Source organism: Symphalangus syndactylus, chromosome 4, assembly GCF_028878055.3.
Source record: "Symphalangus syndactylus isolate Jambi chromosome 4, NHGRI_mSymSyn1-v2.1_pri, whole genome shotgun sequence".
In the NCBI taxonomy this organism is placed as follows: domain Eukaryota; kingdom Metazoa; phylum Chordata; class Mammalia; order Primates; family Hylobatidae; genus Symphalangus; species Symphalangus syndactylus.
The window spans coordinates 76,619,499-76,639,214 of NC_072426.2; the positions used below are offsets into that span (position 1 = coordinate 76,619,499).

The 19,716-nt window shown below is 43.8% G+C and overlaps 1 protein-coding gene across 6 annotated transcripts in view; it reads left to right on the plus strand.

Moving 5' to 3' along the window:
* The window catches only part of CCNY (cyclin Y), a 299,400-nt gene that overhangs the window by 217,080 nt on the left and 62,604 nt on the right, over positions 1 to 19,716 (plus strand). For 5 of the 6 annotated variants that reach the window (XM_055275153.2, XM_055275152.2, XM_055275151.2 and 2 more), the window contains one exon: positions 16,002 to 16,036. The exons of the other annotated variant lie outside the window; for it this stretch is intronic. In XM_055275153.2, coding sequence (XP_055131128.1) covers positions 16,002 to 16,036 — 35 coding nt within the window. The remainder of the gene's footprint in view (positions 1 to 16,001; positions 16,037 to 19,716) is intronic. 6 annotated transcript variants of the gene reach the window in all.

Below are 19,716 nucleotides of genomic sequence, written 5' to 3' on the forward strand. Positions count from 1 at the left end.
TTTGTCCCTCTAATGTAGTATTTCCCAGGGTCTCTCCTTTACCCTCTTATCTTTTTGGTTTGCACACAGTTCCTCATGGCATTTATGTCAACTGTCATGTCTAACCATATTTTTCTCTGTACTGTTCAAAACGCATGTATTCAACTGCCTGCTGGACATCTTTCCAATGAAGGCTGTAGGTTCCCCTGACTCCGTATGTCCCAGACAGAACTTAAGAATTCCAGTTAACTTTTTGCATTTTCTACCCTGCCTGGGTCCCTAAGCCAAGGAGGGCTTTGGATTTTCCTAGACTTTCCTCTTCTCACAGGTGGGCAGCAGTGCTGGAGATACGTTTCTTCCCAGCTCCAGGTTCAGTGACATCATATTGGCGGCTTGAAATAGCCATAATCAGAGTATTTACACCATGGAAATTGGCAAATGCTGCAAATCAGAGCATTTTTTAAACAGATGACTATTAAACGTTTACTAGCACACCATTGCATCCAGGCATTCCAAGGTGTACTCAGTTTCACCTCTTACCCAGCCTTGAACCTGACCACTATTTCGTATTGCAGTTGCTGCCACCTTAGTTCAGACTCACAATTCCCCACTTGTGTTACTGCAGCAGCCTCTAGACTGGGCTCCCTGCCCTTGACCTCATCCCTCTCTAGTCCCTGGTCTGTGCTGCCGCTAGCTGACAGGACTTCCCATGAATCAGATACGATTGTGCCACTGGCCCTTTCTCAAGGCTCCCCAGTTGCTTTAGAGTTAAATTTCAAACATCTTAGCATGGAATATGAGGCCCATCGTGATCCAGCCTCTGCCTTCCTTCCCAGCCAACTTCCTCTCTTCTTTGTGTACTTCTGTGCTTCCGCCATACATACTGAATCACTTGCTTCCTCAAGTCTGCCGCTTGCCTCACACCTGGATTTCTCCTTCCCTTTTTCACACAGCTGATTTCTTCTGTCCTCCAGGCTCCTCCTGCTGTCACTTCCTCCTTGAGGGTTTCTTTGACCCCTAAGCCTGTGTTGAGTGGGGCTTTGGTGAGCTCCCATAGAGTAGCCTGTGGATCTTTCTTCATCATCAGAACCATACTGTGGAATTTAAAAGGACGTTTTTGTCTTTGCCACCCGCTAGCCCCTAGAGGAAAAGGATCATGTGATGTTGGATGTCAGTATTCCTTGTGCCAACCTGACTGGTTGAAAGAAGGAAGATGACAAAACCAGGAAACATTCTTGATTTGATTGTGATAATTCGTCACTTGGATAAACTTATATTTCCATTACAAGACCACAACTGTGGGTCTTCTACCCTATTTTTTTTCTAATTGGAAGAAATGTAGTCTGAGACAGTAAGGCATACTTCTGTTAGAGTCCTTTCTTTTGAATCTGGTGATCTCTCCTCCTTCATTCAGGTTGATGTACTTCGACAGTAGTTTAGATTCGATTTGTGGATAGGATGCCATGGTTGGGATGAGGACAGTCATGTTAGGGCAGCTGCTGCTTGGACCACAGACATGCAGCTCCTGGGTCTTGACAGCTCTGTGTTTCTGCAGACCCCACATTCTCTTTCCCCTCAGCACTTGATCTGGCAAACAAGTTGTCGGCCATGCATCCCACCTCCCAGCTGTTCACTAGACTGATTTAGATGGCACTTGCATGATGTCATCAGAGTTTTCGTGATTGCCGAATTCCTTTTCCTTCTGGATATCCAAGAGATTTAGGCTGGACATAGAACCTTTTTCTTGTTCCAAGCAGGAGACTAGAACTCCAACAAAACTGGATAAGTAGCCTGCTCATCAGACCCCTCCAGAGGCTGAAGGTAAGGGTATTTTATCCAAAGCCAGAGTGACTGCTTTCTTTCTTCACACAAAGAGGATGGCATTGTAGACTTTGTACAGGAGCCATTCAGCAAAGAAGGGACCAAGAGTTCCTCATGGGGGTAGAGAAGTTTGCCAGGCCAGAGAGAAGTTAGGTTGCGAGGCCTGCCATGGTTTTTCATGCTACTATCATTACTTGTGGGGAAGCATTGTAGTTCCTCATGTCCTTTCCTTTTCTGTACTTATTTTAGTTCATCATTTTCAAAGATGTGAGAGCTTAATATTCTTAAATAGTATGAGAAAGCAGCCAAGCCCCATCTTTTTCCTTTTAATTAGTATGATTTTTAGAGATTTATTGTCTTAACAAAGAATTTGGAGAAAAAAACCCTAAGTTTACGGAATCTGTGTTTCTCAGGAGTCCCTTGAAATAATTAAAGGAATAAAAACTATCCATCCCTTGAGTGGCTTGAGCCAAAGTAGAAACATTAAAATTCAGAAATAAAAATGTGATTCTTAGTTTTCATTGCACAACCTTTTAGAAATACTGAAATTGAAAAAATATTCTGTGGCTGTCCTCATTGGGGTCGTGTTTTGGTTCCCGGGCAGTGTTGAACTTTTGCGTGGTGAAACAACCACCCTTTTTGTCCTCCTCTTATTTAGCATTTAGGAGCAACTTTCCGCTGCCCTGTTGGGATTGCTTTCCTCCGAGCCATGGCCTTGCTGTCCTCACCTCACTTGCGTTCCCAGCTGTCTTTAGCTCGTTCGTGTGTGCAGGTGCTGGGGTGCCCCTTTCTCCAGCTGCCCTCAGTTGCTCGGTGTGTCTCCTTCAGGGCATGTCAAGTGCCATAGGGAAGACCTAAGCTTACACCAGTGATTTTCATGCTTTGTTCCTTTGCTTACATGCTGTGGAAAACAATTTTGAAAAACTGAAGTCCTTTAAGCATTTTTATGGTTGACCTTAAAATTTTTTTTACCCTATCAAAGCACATAATTTCTGATGGATTATAAACGTCGATATTTTAAAATAAACTGGCCTTCTTTAACAAATATTTCAGATGAAATTTTAATACCATAGTGATTTGATACCTACCATCAGTCCTTTAAAAATGTATGAACATGCTCCTAACAGTTGGAAATTTCATACTACTCCTTTGTCATCTTGAATTTGTATTTCCATTCTATTTTCTCCATAAAATTTTATACTAGTATAATGTATTTTGATTTTGGAAAGTCATTTATCACACTATCATATTTTATTATTATTATTATTATTATACTTTAAGTTTTAGGGTACATGTGCACAATGTGCAGGTTTGTTACATATGTATCCATGTGCCATGTTGGTGTGCTGCTTTTCTATAAAAATGACCTAGGCCAGGCACGGTGGCTCACGCCTGTAATCCCAGCACTTTGGGAGGCTGAGGCAAGCGGATCACGAGGTCAGGAGATCGAGACCAACCTGGCTAATGGTGAAACCCTGTCTCCACTAAAAATACAAAAAATTAACTGGGCGTGGTGGCGGGTGCCTGTAGTCTTACATTTTACTGGATAATTATTAAACAGAAAAGTGAAATATTTTTTAGAAAAACATTTCTTGGTGAGATGCCTCTATGGTTGGATATTATTACTGAAATGAGGCAGTATTCATCATCAGAGCCTTTGTTTTTTGTTTGTTTGTTTTGTTTTGTTTTGTTTTTGAGATGGAGTCTCGCTCTGTCACCCAGGCTGGAGTACAGTGGCACTATCTTGGCTCACCTCAAGCTCCGCCTCCCAGGTTCACGCCATTCTCCTGCCTCAGCCTCCTGAGTAGCTGGGACTACAGGCGCCTGTCACCACTCCCAGCTAATTTTTTTTTTTTTTTTTGAGACAGAGTCTCGCTCTTTTCACCCAGGCTGGGATGCAGTGGCGCGATCTCGGCTCACTGCAAGCTCTCCGCCTCCCGGGTTCACGCCATTCTCCTGCCTCAGCCTCCTGAGTAGCTGGGACTACAGGCGCCCGCCACCACGCCCGGCTAATTTTTTGTATTTTTAGTAGAGATGGGGTTTCACCGTGTTAGCCAGGATGGTCTCGATCTCCTGACCTCATGATCCGCCCACCTCGGCCTCCCAAAGTGCTAGGATTACAGACGTGAGCCACCGCACCTGGCCAAGCCTTTGTTTTTATAGTTGTAAGTGCTGAGGAACTTTGTTCATCTATATAAATAGATGGAAATAGAAAGATTTTTATTATAGTCACATCATTGAATTCTTTCTACTCCATCTAGTTTATATGTCGAAAAATCTCCAAGGGATTTGTCAGCCAAAATAATTCCTAATAATCAGCTACAGTTCACTTTTGTTCCCCTTCTATTTTATTGACAGTAGAGAATTGGAATCTATTTGATTTGCAAAAGAATTCCTCAGTTAGAGGAGTCCCTCATTTTTACAGTTTCTAGGAAGTACATCAAAAAAGGTTTACCAAATGTTAACACGTGACTTTTAATTATATCTACTACTCTTTACATTTGGTGGCACCTAGTTTAACCTGATACCCTTGGGACCTTTGGGAGAATAAATCTAGGCTTAATCTCAGAACACCTTCCCTGACTGCTGCCCCACCGCATTCTGCATGCTCCATCTGTCGCTGCAGAGATCTTCACTGTATCGTGGTTTATTCCAAGTCTTCATGTTTATATATCTCTGCCATTCACAGTGCCAGGCCCATAGAAAGAACTCAAATATATGTTGAATGGAGGAACCCCCACCTGCTCTTTTCCTCTGAACTAATGTTTTCAGCTTCTCTTTTGATTTAAATATATTTTCCTCAGAAAGCTACAGGTTCTTCATATGACTTTGTTGGCAAAGCCAGGCATCATAGTCAATCCAGTCAGTCAGATCAGTCTTACATTCTTTTTAATTACGTATTTATTTTTATTTTTGCCTATCACACCTGTTTCTTAGAAACAGTCTTACCTTCTGTGAGAAAAAGTCTGATTTTATTTTTCCAATTCACATAACATGTTAATGTGCGTGCCCGTGGCTGCCTTTGTGCTTCTGATCGTAAATGGCCAGACAGGCACAGGGGAGTGCACACCTGGCCAGCAGTCTGCGGTCCACCGCACCTTCCCACCCTTTCTTGTGCCCTCCTGCTCCGCTGCCCTTGCTGCTCCCCGAGCTTTGCTTGGGGGTCTAACGCCTAAAGAGGCAGGTCCTGTTGGAAACCATCCTCACTGTGATATCTGTAAACCAGAGCCAGAAGTCTTTCCAGCACCCCTCCAGGGAAAGTCCATAGGACAAAGAAGCCTCCAGGTTGTGCCACAGGAGGCTGGCAGGAGAGGAAAGACACATGAACCTGGATTGAAGGTGGTTACCACAACCCCAGTGGCTGCTTGTCTTTCCCTCTGGTGCCCCTGGAGGTTTTCACACCAGGTCAGTGCAGGCCTCAGCTCGGGTGTGCCTGCCTTTCTTTGTGAAGTTGTGAGGGAGGAAGGTGGTTCCTGCATCACACCTCAGCCCTTTTGAAAGTCTCTTTGAATACTTGGTTTGAGGACCTTTGCTCTAGTCTAGCCCTAAGTTACTCGTGACAGACCATTTCAATAAAATAATTGCAAAAACTACTACCTCACCTGTCTTTCCCTCTAGTTTGGGGTGTGTGGAGGAGGGTGGGTACTCAAAAGCCATGAGTAGTTGAGTGTGCAGACAGGTCCATTTGTGCGTGCTGGGCTGCCCATGCCCTCGCCAACCTGTGGCCACCCCAGCGGCAGGGAACCAGCCTCTGGCCTCCAGTTAGGCAAGGCTCTAGGACCCAGCTCTGCCTTAGGCCTTTGTCTGCCATTAGTTGGATTTATAGTCACATAATCTCTTGGGTCATAACTTCCTATAAATTGACAATGGACACACCTGTCTCCTCAGAAGATTGCTCTCCTCAAGCAGTAGGGTGAGTCCCAGGCACACAGCGAGCCCTCAGCAATGTCTGCTCATTAACCTGTGTTGTAACAGGTACTTTGGGATCCTCACTGGGGATCTCTTGAGCCAACCTCTTCCAGGACCCCTGGCAAGAGGAGCCACCCTGTCCTGGCACTGTAAGCATGCGTTCCAGAGACATTTTCTACTGCCTGGTAGACAGCCAGTCTGGAAATCGTACATGCTCCTTGGGGTTGGCATGTCCAAATCAGAAGTCAGCGTCTTTCTTCTCCTGCCAGCTTCCTGTCCCTCGTCACCTAATTATTTATTTATTTATTTATTTTTGAGACGCTCCGTGGCCCAGGCTGGACTGCAGTGGCACGATCTCGGCTCACTGCATGCTCTGCCTCCTGGGTTCACGCCATTCTCCTGCCTCAGCCTCCCGAGTAGCTGGGACTACAGGCGCCCGCCCCCACACCCGGCTAATTTTTTGTATTTTTAGTAGAGATGGGGTTTCACCATGTTAGCCAGGATGGTCTCGATTTCCTGACCTCGTGATCCACTCGCCTCAGCCCTCCAAAGTGCTGGGATTACAGGTGTGAGCAACCACGCCTGGCCTCATAACCTAGTTTTTAAGAATAAACCCATCGCTTGTCTGGGTCTTAATGCGCACCCCCAGAGTCCTGTAGTCAGTGTCTAAGCTGCACCTATGCCCTGAATTTCTCCCATCCTCCCCTTCCTGCCTGGACTCTCCTTTCCTCCTTACTCACCTAGTCTGTGGCGAGGCCCTTTCCCAGCCTCCTGCCTCCATCTTGTCCTCTCTCACCTTTCTTCCACCTGTCTGCAAGTGGAGCTTCTCTTAGGCTCCTCCCTGCCTGACCGTCTTGTCTCCTCACCACTGGAACAGTGAGACACCAGCACACACACACAGCCCTTTCACCCTTCTTGTGGGTCCCCTCCCCTCCAGGCCTGAGAGGCCATCACCTGTGGCATGCTCTGCCGGCAGCACCTGCCCTCTGTCCCTGCCATCCCAATGGCTGCCTTGTAGGTGATGCTTCCCTGTTTCCCTTCATTCCATTGATTGTGATAGACACCTTTCCTTGGCTGGAACACCTCTGAAATCAGCCGTCAGTGACTTGCCAAAATTTAATTGGCAGCGGTTTATCAGAGTAACGGTTTATCAGAAAATCAGTGGCATTACGTTCAGTGCAGTTTGCATATTCCTCTGTGTGGAGGTGATTATTTTTATGGTATAGAAATAAATAGCCTGTCTATCTGCTGGATTTCATCTTATTCATGGATAGGAACTGTGCCTTTCACATTCCGCAGTCTCTGCAGTGGCTAGCACATAGAAGAAACTCACAAGCATAGGGGAATGAAGGCAGGGCATCATGACCCACCCTGGGCAGACTTGCCGTGGCATGGTGGCAGTCTTCCCTGAGTAGTGGCTTTCTGTTTTGTGTTGCAGCTTTACCTTCTCCTACATTCCCTAGCTTTGTTAGAAAACGACACATCCATTATTTAGGGACAAGAGGATGTAGGTTTTTTTAGGCTCAGGTGGTGTATTTGGGCTCTCCTATTCCGGGTCAGAACTCAGCATGACCGTGCCACCCTCAGGCCAGCCCTCCCCTCTCCCCTCTGCAGTCTTCTCTTGAGGTGCATGGGGGATGGGAGGGCAGGTGTCAGGTCTCTTGGCCAGGCCTTGCCCTGTAAGTCAGATGCACAAAAGAGGCGCTCTTTGGGTGCCGTGGCTCACTTTTCTTGGGAGCATCACCTGACTCCAGTATTTCGTCTCTTGGGCTTTCCAGTGTGGAGAAGGCTGCCGACATAGCACAAACTCAGATGAAATCATTTAGACCCAGAATGTCAGTTTTCTCAGTACCTTTTATCATATCCTCTCTCCTGACCTGCCCTGTTCCTAGTCAGAACATTGCTTAGTGAGCACAGATCCAGAATAGAGGTTAGCAGGGATAATTCCCCCAGGCTTGGGGGAGTTTGATGCCCTGCCTACCACAGCCTTGTCTACTGTTAGACAGCACCTGCGGCCTGCTGGTAGCCATAAACTTACTTTTCAATTCTTTTTTTAAAAACTCTGAGCACCTGCATTTCCCCTTCAGTTGACACAGACTGATAACCTTGTAAATACTTTTCATAGCTTACCGTGTTTATAGCTTACCTTACGTGGCTTATGTTTTTGGCTGGCTGCCCCGTGACATCTAGGGAGGCAGCTGAATTTCAGGATAATCTGATGCAGTCACCATATAAGAATAGTTACTTGGAATGAATGACTGCCTGAAGATAGCGATCCTCTGGAATCAGACTGCCTGAGCTAGAGGCGTAGATCCAACACTCTCCACATAATCTTGGTGCATATGATCCATTTCCACATGATTTCCCTGAATCTCAATTTTATCACTGTAAAATGGAGTTAGTGCATCTTTGTGAGGTTGTCAGGAGGACTAAATGCATAATCCATCAAAGCACCGAGCCCTGTACGTAAGACAGCATAAGTTCTCAGCAAATATAATCCTTACCCTAGAGTGTAGGTTCTCATTTGCTCAGTTGGATTGAGTTTCTTCCCTGACTTGGGTGTGTGCCATCTTCTAGCTTGTCTGTGCTGACAGCTCCTGTGTGCTGACTGTGACACCTTGCACCAGAACACTGGGCCTGACCAGGAGGAGAAGGGATGGATACCAGGACAAGGGTAGAGAGTGGCATCTGTGCACTACTGTGCCCAGTCCCATCTTTTTCTGTGTTTCCTTGATAAAGATAGATCGTGGACCCCCACATGTTAGAGTTGCTTCCAAGCTAGGCACAGTGGCTCACTCCTGTAATCTCAGCATTTTGGGAGGCTGAGTGGGGAGGATTGCTTGAGCCCAGGAGTTCAAGACCAGCCTGGACAGCATAGTGAGACCCCCCGATTTCTACAAAAAAATAAAGATTTTTTTTTTAAAGAAAGAGTTGCTTCAACACACCGTGGAAGCAAACCAGAAAGTGGCCAGGTCTGAAATTATATCAGCCAGCATTTGATAGCAGCTCATTATAATAGAATACACAGCACTTTAAGTCTCACTTAAAAAATAAAATGATAACCTCACCTCCACCATATGTCAGGATAGATTTCTGATGACTAGTGGTAGAGTAAATGTAACAAATACAATCATAATCATCTAGAAATAGTATACATGAATATTTAGTGTCAGAATGGGGAAGGGGCATGTAAGTTTGTAGAAGCAATGGAGGAAATTGCCTAAAAATGAAAACTCATGTCAAAATGATGATTTCACTAACAATGAAATCATCAGTGATGGAAATATCACAATATATAGAAAAAAGGATTAATGCCTTTATGTATTAAATAATTATTATACAATCAGTGAAAATGCTAACACACCAATAGAAAAATGGGCATATTTCTGTTGGCATGTTCATATATGAGCACATGTATCCTTGCACATATTTATATACAAATACATTCATATGCAAAAGTATACATCATGCTTGCTTTGTATGCACACAAAAGAGACTCAAAGGATGCACGTCAAAATATTAATAGTGATTGTCTCTGGATTGTTGGATTAAACAGGTTGGGCCTCTCAAATTCGAAAATTTGAAATCTGAAATGCTCGAAGATGAATCTGTAACTTACTGAGCACCAATCTGATGTTCAAAGGAAATACTCATTGGAGCATTTTGGATTTCAGATTTTTGGATTTGAGATGCTCAAATAATGCAAAATTTCAAAATCTGATAGAAAATATCCTAAATCCACAATACTTCTGGACCCACGCATTTCAGATAAGGGGTGATAAGGGTTGATAAGGGATACCCACACATTTCAGATAAGGGGTGATAAGGGTTGATAAGGGATACCCACGCATTTCAGATAAGGGGTGATAAGGGTTGATAAGGGATACCCACGCATTTCAGATAAGGGGTGATAAGGGTTGATAAGGGATACCCACGCATTTCAGATAAGGGGTGATAAGGATACTCAGTCTGTGTGTGTGTATGTTTTATGTATCTCTATGTTTTCCAAGCAAGCTTTTAATTTTTATTTGCAGTTGCATTTTCTTCTTTATATGGCTCTGTATTTTCCAAATTTTCTGCAGTAAGCATGCATTTCTTTTCTAATTAGCAGAAAGTTTTAAATGGATGCCACTTAGTTGAAGTTTCTGTGCTTCTGAAGAAATCCTTTGGCCTTAGATATTCTCTGTGAGAAACAGAAAACCTCTCAAGTGAGTTGGCAGCTTAGGTGGATATTTGTTCTTTGAATAATTTTCTCCTTCTTCCTTCGTCTACTTGCTATTCTCTTCCCTGGAATTTTCTCCTCTCCATGACTGGCTGTGCCCTCAACATCTTAGAAATGTTTCTGTGTCTTTTCATTTTTGTTTCATTGGCTTTGCTTATTTAGATTTCACTTTGAATGCACAGAATGTCACGTTGCTCTGTGCCCAGTTTTCGAAATAAGAGCAGGTCCCGGACAGTTCAGAGCAGGCCAGAGGTCTAATTGGAAGCTCCCTTCCTGCAGCACAGGAGGTGTGCCTGGGAGGGAAATGGCCACACCAGGATGCTTTGTTCTGAGCTCCAAAGTGTGGGTGATGTTCCTGCTACAGTGCACTTTGTGTCCTGGCCGTTTGTGTTCATGACGACCTCCCTGTCAGGACAGGAGCTCAGCAGGGCAGGAGCCTCCATGTGCACTCGGAACAGGGGCTCAACAGTTGTTTTGAATTGAGTGAGTGAGTGAATTCACTGAATTATTGAAAACTGTAGGAACTGTGTGGTAATCTCAAATTTACTGTAGGAAAAGTTAATAGTAAACTTTTAATTTTATTGTTCAAGGCCTGATCTATGCTACCCACAGGAAGAAGGAAAGGGAAGTGAAACCTTTTCTTTTCAACCAGATCTTTGTGATCTGCAGTGGAGCTATCTCAGCAATCAGCTTCGTATATGCAAACAAAATTCTATCATTCTTTAGTTGAAGCCTGCCTCTTGTGTGGCCTGCCCGTCCTTCACATCCAGAGTAGTTAATCAGTTAAGTAAATTTTCCTTGTAGGATAGCACAGCTTTGTTCATACCTGGTTCTAATTGTCATTCTGTTTTTAAATGGGACTCGTTTTATGCAGATGCCAAGGGTGCCTGTGCACACCAGTGATGCTCTTGTTGGAGGGCGGGTGTATAGAGGAAGGGGTCCTACACGGGGTCTCCTCTCTTCTTCTTCTGGACCCTCCCTTCCTTGGCCTGCTTGGGCTCTTCCCTCATTTGCCAAAGAAAGAGTATCTTAGGTATCTTAGGACCTTTTTAGTACCAGCATCCTGTGGCTTGGTGGTGGCTAACACTTGCCATTGGAAGGTCAGTCTATTTTAGAAATGGAAGAAGAGAGTCATGTGCAGTAGCTCATACCTGTAATCTCAAAACTTTGGGGGGTGCTGAGACAGGAGGATTGCTTGAGACCAGGAGTTCAATACCAGCCTGGGCAACATAGTGAGATCTCATCTCTAAAAAAGAAAAAAATTGGAAATGGAAGAGGAGAAACCAAGGTAATCTTTTAAATGCCTGCCTATGACAGGAATCAGCTGAAATGGTGTTTAGATTGTTAACAAATCCTCATTAATAATCAGGCACTAGGTTGAAAGTTATATTTTAAAGAGTCACTTGTGTGACATTGTGGCAAGAGAGTGTCCCATAGCAACTTAAGTGTAATTTTGTTTGTCCCTCAGATTGCAAACACTGCCTTTTACTCTCTTCACTCCCTGTTTTATCAGGAGAAGACTTTTAATGCCAACTGTATTGTTTTTGCTGATTTTAGATGGCTTATTTTTAAAGCCTCTGGTACATTTTCTGTTTACATCTTTATGGACTGTCACTGTAGCCAATTAAAAATCCTCTTAACTATCATAGATTGTGTCAAAGGAGATTGCTGTTATTCCTCTCCCAGGAAAGAAAAAATTTATGATCCATATCAATTTATTGCCTGTTTTCCCTAAAGAAGCAAAACATAATTATTAGTTAATTCAGTTAAACATTAACTCAGAAAACTCCAGAGATTTTGATTGATTGTTATAGTAACCAAAAATATTGAAGTGTTAAAGATGACTAAAACCAGCTATTAGGAATGAGTTGGCATATTGCTTATACCATTACATAAAATAGCTAAAGCATTTTGAATTTCAGAGCTGTACCCACATCAGCCTCAGTGGTTTCAAATTTGTTTTAAAGACGGATTTAGATTTGGGCAATTCTGTCAGTCTTTTCAGGTGATACACCACTGTAAAATATTCTGCTCATCACTGGGTGTGGTGGTTCACGCCTGTGATCCCAGCACTTTGGGAGGCCAAGGCAGGTGGATCACTTGAGGTGAGGAGTTCGAGACCAGCCTGGCCAACATGGCAAAACCCTGTCTCTACTAAAAAATACAAAAAATTAGCCGGGTGTGGTGGTGCATCCCTGTACTCTCAGCTACTTAGGCAGGAGAGGCAGGAGAATTGCTTGAACCTGGGAGGTGGAGTGAGTTAGCTCACTTCCCTCCAGCCTGGATAACAGAGCGACACTCTGTCTCAACAAAAAAAAAAAAAAAAAAAAAAAAGATTCTACTTATCTTATTCCCCCTGTGGTAATGTCTTGGTTGTGCTCCTGCTAGCTTAGGGGAAACGGAGTAATTTTAAGGGCACTCAGGGTATCTCAGATAGCTCATGAATTGGTGGAACTGGGTACTAAAATCCGTTAGGACTAAGGCAGCACCTGCCTTCTGCCCATCTCCCTCTGCCGTGTTTCTCTGCATGGCAGAGGGACACCACTGCTGTATGGGGGTCCAGGAATCATAAGACACAAAATACAATCACACTCATGACTGTAACTTATTACAATGCAAACACATGAGGCAAACTCAGTACAGGGAAGAGGTGCATGGGGTGAGTCCTCTCCCATGGAGCCACACAGGTTGCACTTCATCCCCCCATTCACAAATGAGTTGTGAAAACACCTGTGGAATGTTGTCAGCCAGGGAAACTCCTGGGTAGGGACCCAGCACCCGGGATTTTTATGGAGGACCACTCATGTAAGAAGGCTCTGCCTGTTAAGTACCAAAGTTCCAGACTCCCAGAAGGAAATAAAGCATACTGTGTGCGGCATAGAGCATATTGTTTGTTCAGACAGCTTAGGCACAGTGAGCCACTCTTACCAGTTAGGGAATGATGGGAAGGAACCCTCCTAAATCCAAGTTCCCAGATACCAGCCAAGGGCCAGCCTTGCAACAGGCCCTTTAAGGATGGCAGTCAGATCTGCTGCTTCACTCTTTCCTGCACCAGCGGAGCCCCACCCCAGTCTGAAGTTTACACATCATACCCTCAGTTAAGGTTGAGCAGAGCCTTTTGAGTATGTCCCAACTCCAGATTCCCAGGAGAAGGAGTTAGCCTAGAGAGGGTAGAGTGTCCCCCCAATCCAGGCAGGATGGTCAGAGTAATGGGTCACCTGGTCCAACGTGGATATCAGGAATTCTTCCCATCTATGTAGGGACAGGTTGTTGGTTTGGGGGTGCGGAAGACACTCCAAAAGCAAGTCAGCCATAGGGGTGCGTGTGTGGAAAATCTTCTCAGAAACTGTGCAGACTTCATCTGCTGAAGGCCCTCTTATCTTAGGAGGAGCGTTACAAAACCATACAGGAAAGTGGCACCTGACTCAGGCCCCAGGAGCCCCAGGTTGCTCTGAGGAAATAGGGTAGTGTGTAGGTGTTCATTTGCATAGAATAGAAGCAGTGAATGCCTGAGAGATTCTGTAATAGATTCAGATAGCTTATCCTCAGGTGTTCTGTAATAGTCTTAGTGAACTTTCGTTTTTCTTCACCATTCTGATTGCAGCCAGTTGGAGTTCATGAAAATGGCCTGATTCCTCCCTGAGATTGATCCTTGTAGGTGGTGGACAAAAATGGCATATGTGTTTGTAATATTCTTCTGTGTCTGCTGTAGTTTTTTTTTGTTTGTTTGTTTGAAAGCTTTTGTATTAGTCTGTTTTCACACTGCTGAAAAAGACATACCCCAGACTGGGCAGTTTACAAAAGAGGTTTAAGGGACTTACAGTTCCACATAGCTGGGGAGGCGTCACAGTCGTGGTGGAAGGTACGTCAGGCACGTCTCACATCGCGGCAGACAAGAGAAGAGGGCTTGTGCAGAGAAACTCCTGTTTTTACAATCATCAGCTCTCATGAGACTTATTCACTATCATGAGAACAGCATGGGAAAGACCTGCCCCCATGATTCAGTTACCTCCCACCAGGTCCCTCCCACAACATGTGGGAATTCAAGATGAGATTTGGGTGGGGACACAGCCAAACCATATCAGCTTTCTTGGTCGGACTTATAATCAGAACTATTGAAGGTTATGCATCTCAGCCATTACTTCTACGTGTGAATAATTCCTAATCTCAATAGTACCCCTATAGGAAGTGCTGGTATTTTTTGAGGCATGGATATCTTTCATTTGCTGAAGGCAGGGGCTGATGTAGGGTGTTGAGGTGACCTTAGTATGGGCGGTGGTTCCCACAGTTGGGAGACACAAGTCTCTTTTGCACAAACCTTTCACTGGGATGCTCTGAGAAGGGTTAAGTGTCATCTCAGAATATAGCGGGAACCCTGTCAGTTCTGTGGCCCATGTAGAAAGGGTTTCCGGATCCTTTCAGTCAGTGGGAAATCACCATAGAATTATCATCATATCCCCATCCTTGGCTACATGTATAATAGTTTAGTATGAATTAATTTAAAGAAAACACACACAAGTGCATGCACACGTTCTATATATGTATGTATGTATGCCAGGAAGTTAAAACCCAGAGCTTCCAGCCAGACCATCCTGTTTGTTTGGCTGTGGTTTTCATGTGGATTCTTCCTTGGAGTCAGGTAAAATGTAATCCCTCTGCCTCCATGCTGTGCATAGCAGACCAGTTTGTTACTGCTGTCTGTGCACTCATGCTCTGTGTGTGCTAGTCTGGCCTCATGCATGGCCAGGGTTCCCTGTCCCGTGACAGCAGGGGGCTGATCGACTGCACATGGGTCCATCTGATGGCTTGATGGAGCTACCTTCTATGTGTCAGTCTCTCTTTTTAAAGCACTCAACAGTATCCTCAGACTAATTTTTGCTTTTGCATTTTTGCTTTTGTTATCTTTGAGATATCAAGGGTGGAAGGCAGCATTCATTCCAGAGAGGACAAGACTTCTAAGGAAAAGAGAAGTGTTTTTTTGTGAGTCTAAGAACAGCGTATGAGTGATGGAAAAACAGTTCCATAGTCCCTCCAACAGATCAGCAGGAAGGCTTTTGAAAACAGTAGTGAATCTTCTTTGCAGGGGCATAGACTGTAAGGAGAAAACCTTCTTCTATCTTTTGTACACTGCTGTTTTAGGGTACCCCAAGATAACATTGTTGATTCCTGGGGACCTAGGATGTTATCTCCTTGAATGAAACCTATTCTTCATGTCTTTTACAGTAACAAATAAATGGGTTGATGGATGCATCTATACCCACAAAATGAGCCTTCAGAAAAGAAAATGCAAAGTTCAGTGATACTAGGTTATTACAAGCTCTTCGTGTTCCCTGTGACTGACCCTTCTACCTCTCTGGGGATGCAGGCTCCCATTCTGAGAAGCATTGGTATCTGGGGACACTGGAGGCTGAGCTGCTCAGCACAGGCCATGCGTGCAGTGTGAGAAGCCACCTTGTTAGAGCAGTATCAATTATGGTGACCTCTGTCAGCCTTATGGGGTTGGGGGTGGGTGCCACAAGGAGCTCCAGGGGCCTCCCAGACAGAAGCCCAGCTGTATTCACCAGCACCCAGCATGGAGAATAATGGGTTTCCATGATAAGTAATGCCGCTGATGTACATCGTCTTCCTGAATCTCAATGCTTTCTAGATATTGTTGTTATTTATATTTCCCTTATATACTGTGGAGCTTTATGGGTCTGGTAGGGTTGGGAATAAATAGTCCTATCATTTGTTAATTATGTTGAACTAATAGATGCATATGAGTTTTATGAGGGTTACTAATTACTTTTTTATTCAGTTAATGGAAATCGGTTACCCCTTAATTGATTTCAGCTGCAGTTCTTTTGTTAGGGTGCTGTTGTTTAAATGGATGTATATTTCCCTCTGTGAGCCAAATTCATTCAGATCTGCATTTGTGCAGGTCCCGTATTCTTATGTTTGATAAATGAGCAAGTGGGTATGTTGGTTGGTGGAAGGACGGGACCATGACACAGAGGCCCAGTCCTCAGCCACCTGCCAGGGGTTGGCATGCAGGCATATAACATTTCTGTTGCATCTTTTGTTTTCACAGTGAGAGAAAAACGCAAGAGTCTCTTCATTAACCATGTAAGTGAAGCTGTCTCCCTGTGTTTTTCATAATGACTGTACAGTGTAAAGAGCTGAAATAACTGTCTGTGATGGATGAAAATGGCTCATGTGCTTTATAGATACTTGGAAGAATGTTGCAGTGTACTTATGCTTAGTTTGGTTTGTAATTGGACAAGAATCAGTTTGGTTTGTAATTGGACAAGCATCACTCAGTATTTGTCCACTGTCCCAAATATTTTTCCAGGAGCCCTAGACCACTATTGTTCATGAGATGATGTGTGTGAACAACAACATATCAAACATCACCCAGCAAGTCCAAGCGAAAACCACTTCTTTATAATTTTGAATCCTTTCCTTTCTCTACCCTCACCCCCAAATTACTCTTTTTCTCTTGTAGCTCAGTTCCATTTGAATAAACACATAATTGTTTTCCATGAGGCTCTCTGTCTCCACACTCGACTCTTCCCATTTGTTGTTTTGGGTCCAGTAGAGTCTACATGTTCTTCTGATGCTCCAAGAAAGAGGATAAACTTGATAACACTAAATTTAAAAAAGATGTTCAAACATTTGGCTGTAGTCTTTTGGCCATTCTTAGCCATGTCTCCCTCCCCTGGTGGCCAGGTGCAGGTGCCCCATTGAGATACTTCATCCCTCTTCCTTCTTTGAGCAGAGGTGTAGCTGGCTGGCTCCAGCACCTACTCCACACCCTATATACCAGGCAAGTCCTAGCCACCCCTTCTTCTTAGAAATATGGCCCTTTAGGAAAGAAAACTCTCCGAGAGGTATGGAATGATGAAACAGGTGCAAATTATCAAAATAAGTATGCTCTAAGTCCTCATTCTAAAAACAGAACCACACAAGGGTCTTTCTCAGGATTTTTAGACTGTCTGCATCTCTGTATTTGCAGATCTTGAAATAGTCCTAAAGCTGTGTATTAAAGAGACTTAAAGCCATAATATTGTATTCTCTGCCCTTTGAAAATATGGACAAAATGCAGTTGGGAAGAAATTCATAAGCTGGGCCCTTGCACTCAAGGGACATGATGCTACGCCCTTAAGAGATTGATGACTTCTTTGTAGTCAGTGTTAATATATATGCACATATACAGTTTTCTAGGGGTCAGAGGGCTTATAATTTTTAGCAGATTCTTAAAGCAATCCGTGACCTTTTCCCTCGGCCCCTTAAATTTCAAAGCATCTGTGTAAAGCACCTTTGAAATTGCAATCTGTGTCATGAGGAAAATATGAAAATTGCCATGCTTTTTTTTTTTTTTTGAAAGCAGTATATACCTGGATATAAAAATGTGAGCGATTGGAACGAATTCTCTAAATCCTTGCTTCCATTTCTTTGCCTGCTGGGTGCACTTGAATGCTTTCCCACTCATTACACTCATTAGCACGCCTGCCAAGGAGCTTGCAAGGGAAGGAGAAGAGATGGAACTGCGTCCAGGCCATCTTTCCTGTTCACTGCAGCTCCATGGAAGGTGCATTGAAGAAAGAGGAGGATAGGAGTTTGTCTGTGTCACTCTGTTATCATTGCAGCTGATGATACAGAGGTGTGCTCCCACAGTTCTAACCTGCATACCTCTTTTAACATCCCTACCCCCCACCCAGACACACACCTAACTTTGCCATTTTGTGTCCTGTAGAGTCCTAGCACCTGCGACACACTTGAGAACGCATCTGCTGTGCCCAGCACATGGATTAGAATGGGAGGCCATGCATTCTCATGCACAGTATCTTCTAAAACCCAGCCCAGCATTCAAACCTCTGTAAAATCACATCTGCTGACTCAGAGTGAAATCACACAGTTGTTGAGATCTATGCAAATGCACCTGTTCCTATAGAAAAGAAATCTGGGTGCTAAGTTTCTTATGTAACAGATGACCCTGTAACAAGCAGCATGACCCTCTAAACTGTGAACAGACCTCGCTGCAAATGAGCGCCATCAGTCCTGCCACACTAGGAAAAGCCGTGGGAGTGTGCCAGTCCCACCAGCTGATATATCATTTGAGTGAAATTACCTGCAGATTCAATTAGGCTAATAAAGCAGCTATACTTTTCAGGTTTTGAAACTTAGGAATAGTAAGTTAGAACAGTGGAGAAAGGACGAGCAATAACAATTATCAGTCCCATCTGCTGAGTGCTTTAAAGCGTGTGTGCCAGGCTCTGCTGTAATTGGTTTAATGGACTCATTTAGTTGGCACAATGGCCATGCTAGGTAGGTACAATTCAGTATTACTGTTTTACAGATGAGGAGATGAGGCACAAAGAAGTTAGCCAAGTAGACAGTGGAGCCCGGGTTGAGTCCCAGGTGGTCTGCTTCAAGCACCCCACTTAGCTCGCACCCTCTGTGTTCCTCAGATAATAACACCAGTTCCCGTGTGACAGAGGTTGTTTAGCTTGCTTATCTGAACTTAGAGATAACATTTATAATTAAATTTGTATGGGACAGTCTCTAGGGTTCATTTCTGAATATGGATCTCAACTGAAATTTATCATTTAGTTTGTTACTGAACTCTGGAGTGATAGTTATTTTTCGCCCTTATTATACCATTTCATTTTTTGTTTGCTTTATTTTGAGGGATGTTGTTTCTTTAATTTCTCTTTCAAGTTTTGGAGAACCCACTTAGTACATGTTGCTAAGATAACCTACAAAGAGGCTACTGTTTAAGAGAAATGAATGCAGTTGTGTAGGTAAGCCATTTAAGACAAGACGGATGTTCACCTCTACTCCCAGGACCATGATAACTGCAGGGGAAATAACCTCCTCCAGGTGGAGAAAAGTAAGACTTTTCTGGTTTCCAGCAGACAACACACATGAGCAAGTGAAAAGAGTGGACATTGACCCAGGACATTCTCCAGGGAATGGGGCAGTAGAGAATGGACCCCCAGGCTGGAAAATGAGAGGGGCCTTTAACTGGCTCAAAACAGCCAAGAGAGACTCAGAGGATTAAGTGAAAGGAGACCACTTCTCAAGGAATTATTCCAGGTTTTGAAGCTTGAAACCATTTGAAAATAAACCACTTTGGATGTTTCAACAGCAGGTTCAATCAGGGTGAATTATAAAGGTTAATATTCTAATCAGCACCTATGTTTTAGATGTAAAGTGAACAGTTATAGGAAGGTTTGTTGTTGTTGTTGTTGTTGTTTGAGATGGAGTCTTGCTCTGTCACCCAGGCTGGAGTGCGTTGGTACAATCTTGGCTCACTGCAACCTCCCCAATCCGGGTTCAAACTATTCACCTGCCTCAGCCTCCCAAGTAGCTGGGATTACAAGAATGTGCCACCATACCTGGCTAATTTTTGTATTTTTAGTAGCGACAGGAATTTGCCATGTTGGCCAGGCTGGTCTTGAACCCCTGACCTCAGGTAATCGACCTGCCTTAGCTTCCCAAAGTGCTGGGATTACAAGCATGAGCCACTGCACCCGGCTAGGAAAATTTAATGCGTGTGAAAGACACACGTATTTTTAAAAGCTGTGTAAAGGGATTTATTTAAAGTTTATACTTTATTTAAAATTTGCCGACATTTTGACTTTGCTTTTTTTTTTTTTAAGATTAGCTGTTTTTATGAATCTTTTAATTAAAGTGTAAAAATCTCTGATTATAGATTGTGGGTGACATTGTAGGTGGCTGGAGTTAAGAATCACTCCTGAAAAAAAAAATCACTCCTGAAGCTCAGAAAGAATGTATGCTTT